Source organism: Daucus carota, chromosome 2 (assembly GCF_001625215.2).
Source record: "Daucus carota subsp. sativus chromosome 2, DH1 v3.0, whole genome shotgun sequence".
NCBI lineage: Eukaryota > Viridiplantae > Streptophyta > Magnoliopsida > Apiales > Apiaceae > Daucus > Daucus carota.
In genome coordinates, this window is record NC_030382.2 from 24057802 (window position 1) to 24061407 (window position 3606).

The 3606-nt window shown below is 35.7% G+C and overlaps 1 protein-coding gene across 1 annotated transcript; it reads left to right on the forward strand.

Moving 5' to 3' along the window:
* Positions 1 to 952: 952 nt before the first annotated feature.
* LOC108206385 (protein GRAVITROPIC IN THE LIGHT 1) lies at positions 953 to 2741 on the forward strand. Its single transcript, XM_017376663.2, has one exon. The coding sequence runs from the start codon at positions 1255 to 1257 to the stop codon at positions 2566 to 2568; it is 1314 nt and encodes a 437-aa protein (XP_017232152.1). The 5' UTR covers positions 953 to 1254; the 3' UTR covers positions 2569 to 2741.
* The last annotated feature ends 865 nt before the right edge of the window (positions 2742 to 3606 follow it).

A 3606-nucleotide genomic window follows, 5' to 3' on the forward strand; every position in this document is an offset into this window, starting at 1 on the left:
CTTTTAAGGCTTTGGAAATTATGTATTCCGGCAGACGTGCATACGAATTCAAGTTTTTGAATTATCTATTACTCATTATTACAAAAAGATTCTTGATGCAGAATACTTAATAATTTTTTATATCATGATTATTAATAAACAATATACGGATGATAACATTATGTATTTCAAACTCTTAGTTTAACATCTGAGCCAAACACAGCAGTTATTAAATCATTTACTCCCAGGTTAGGGTGATTTTTAACCATAAACTACGGGAATGATACAAAGGGGCTGTTTGGCAACGACTTAAAAGCCGACTTCTGGGTTTATAAGTTAAAAGCACTTATTTCGTACCGTTTGTGTAAAAAGTCAAGAAGTACTTATAAAAAGTTAGGAATGCTAACTTTTGTTTCAGGACTTCTATTTATTTCCCAAACACTTTAAGCACTTATAAGTCTTAACTTGTTTCTAACTTCTACTCCACTTTTTTATTTTAAACAAGAAGCACTTATTTTAAACTCACCCAAACGGCCCCAAACTCAGTTACAAAGAAATCAATCAAGAATTTATCTGGGAAAAAAAAGAAAAAGAAAATCAAAGAAGATTAATCACATATAATATAGATGATATATAACTCTGGAAAGAGGTATTTTATATTCATTATATAACAAAAAAATAAAGATTTGTTTCAAGAAAAAAAAATAAAATTTTAGTTATTTCTCTCCCGAAAATAAATTTAGCTAGACTGCCCAAATCTCAGTGTCATTTTCATGAATTTTAAGGCACAACATTCACTTTAAATTTAACTTTAAGAGAATATTTATGACTAGTATCGCTCTCAGAATAAAAATCGTGGTTTCGTACCAAATTAAGTTACCATCATCGACCCTCATAAAAATAATTCAAAAACGATAATGATCGAGTGAATCAGCTAATTTAAAGTAATCATTGGATTGATCCATTTTAGAATACGAATAACTTATAGTACAAGCAGCTAATTGTGTTGATTTTGAGCTTTCTAACCCACGCTTTAAACCTTTGCTTTAGACTTTAGAGGCCTCCATCTCTGCCTCGAGCCACAAAGTTGGAAAATGTTCATTCTTTAATCTCCAATCTCGCAACAAAACCCTTGTTTTCCTCTGAACACAGTTCCTCCAAAACCTCAAATATCTCTCTCCCTCTCGGTCTCTCTATTCTCTCTCTCTCTCACACACACTCCCTTTTAAATGTTCTCTGAAGTTTTACGAAAAACTCCGTAAGTCCATAACCCTAATGGATTCATCAGAAAAGCCTAGCACCACTAGAAGCAAATTTTCGAAAACATTCCACAAAGTTATCACTCTGAAATCAGCCACAAAAAATCTCTCAGGCAGTGGGTTTTGCTTGTCCATTCCCCACGATAAATCGAAAAAAGGCCATGAGGTTACCAAAGACGAATCAAGATCAAGAAACAGGGCAGCCTTGGAAGCTTTTATATCGAAACTTTTCGCTACCATTTCAACAATCAAAGCTTCATATGCAGAGTTACAAATGGCTCAGTTTCCAGATTACAACATGGATGGGATTCAAGCTGCAGATAAAGATATAGTTGATGAATTAAGAACACTATCAGAGCTTAAACACAGTTTCTTGAACAAAAATTTCAATTCTTCACCACCCCATGTCACAATCTTGCTCACAGAGATTCAGGAACAGCAGAGTCTAATGAAGATGTATCAGATTACAATCAAGAAAATTGAAGGCCAGCTTGAAGCCAAAGAAACCGAAATTTCGTCTCTTGGGAAAAATCTTGAAGAAACAATTTCGATCAACAAATCACTCGAAAAAACACTGAATTCAAGTGGGTGTTTTTCAGTTCTTGATAATATAAAGATATCATCTTGCTCACCAAAAGATTTCATCTTAGTCCTACATTATGCATTGAAATCTGTGAGAAACTTTGTCAAGATTTTAGTGACTCAAATGGAGAATTCGAACTGGGATTTCGATTCTGCAGTCCATGCCATACATCCCTATACACAATTCTCGAACAGAACACATCAATGTTTTGTTTTCGAATCATTTGTGTGCCAAGAAATGTTCAAAAATTTCGATACACCCGCTTTTTCTTTGCTAAATGATCAGTACTTCCCCTACTATGTTGATCAATTTCGAAAACTAAAATCAGCCAATGCTGTTCATTTCTTGAACCAATACCCAAATTCATTGTTCGGGAAGTTCACTAGATCAAAGTATCTTCGGTTAATTCATCCGAAAATGGAGGCCTCATTTTACGGAAATTTGAACCAACGAAAGCTCGTGAACTCTTGGGGGTGCCCGGAAACAACTTTTTTTGCTGCGTTTGGCGAAATGGCTAGAAGAATTTGGATTCTACATTGTTTGGCATTCTCCTTTGATCAAGAAGTAAGTGTTTTTCAAGTGGGGAAGAACTGTCGATTTTCAGAAGTGTACATGGAGAGTGTGACAAGCGAGGTGTTCATGGACCGCGACAGCGAAGTTTCGGTGGCCTTCACGGTGGTTCCCGGGTTCAAGATTGGAAACATGGTGGTGCAGAGTCAGGTGTATTTAGCTCCGGCGGATTATTAAAAATATATTAGAGCTTAATTTTAAGTTGTACAGTAAGTAGATGGTGAAGGTAGATGGTAAAATACATAATACTCATGGTTAATGATCATAATAATAATCATGTATCGCACCTGTATTTCTTGTTTTGATTATACATGAAAAGATACAATAATAGCAGGCAAGTCAATACCTCATAGCTAGGGCTGTTTAACGAACCGAGCTGTTCGCGAACAAGCTCGAGCTCGGCTCGTTAAGAGCTCGTTCGGCTCGGCTCGTTAAGTTAACGAGCTCGAGCTCGAACACAAAAAATTGTTCGTTAAGTAAACGAGCTCGAGCCGAGCTTTTAGTATGTTCGGCTCGAGCTCGGCTCGAGCTCGGCTCGAGCTCGTTCGGCTCGTTAAAGCTCGAAAAAATGTAATATTTTCGGGGTTTTTTTATAATTTATATATGTTATTGGACTCAGAATTCAACATAATATATATATATATATATATATATATATATATATATATTTTAGTGATGTAAACAAAATTTTAGGAAATAATAATTTTATTTGGTTTTTAACAGGCAAGTAGAAGTTTGACTAGTACCGCTAACTAGTGTTTAATCCTAATTTAGTGTTTCAATATTTTAAAAAATATTTTTTACCGATCCAACTGTATGGATGTTAACATATATACATTTTAGTGATATAAACAAAGTTTCAAAAAAATTGAAATTATTAGGTTAGCTATTTTAAGAGTCAACTAGCGGTTTGTCCTTATTTTTTTTCTGGCTCGGCTCGACTCGACTCGACTCGGCTCGGCTCGTATTTGTTCGCGAACAAGCTCGTGTTCGGCTCGTTAGTTAACGAGCCGAGCTTGAACACAATTTTTGTTCGATTAAAAAGCTCGGCTCGGCTCGGCTCGTCAGAAAAAAAATTAAAGCTCGGCTCGGTTCGGTCAAAACTCGGCTCGGCTCGGTTCGTGAACAGCTCTACTCATAGCACTATCTAAATGTACAACATCCGAATGATCACATATTTTACGAACCTGGTCGAAACATGGATACATTTTCAAG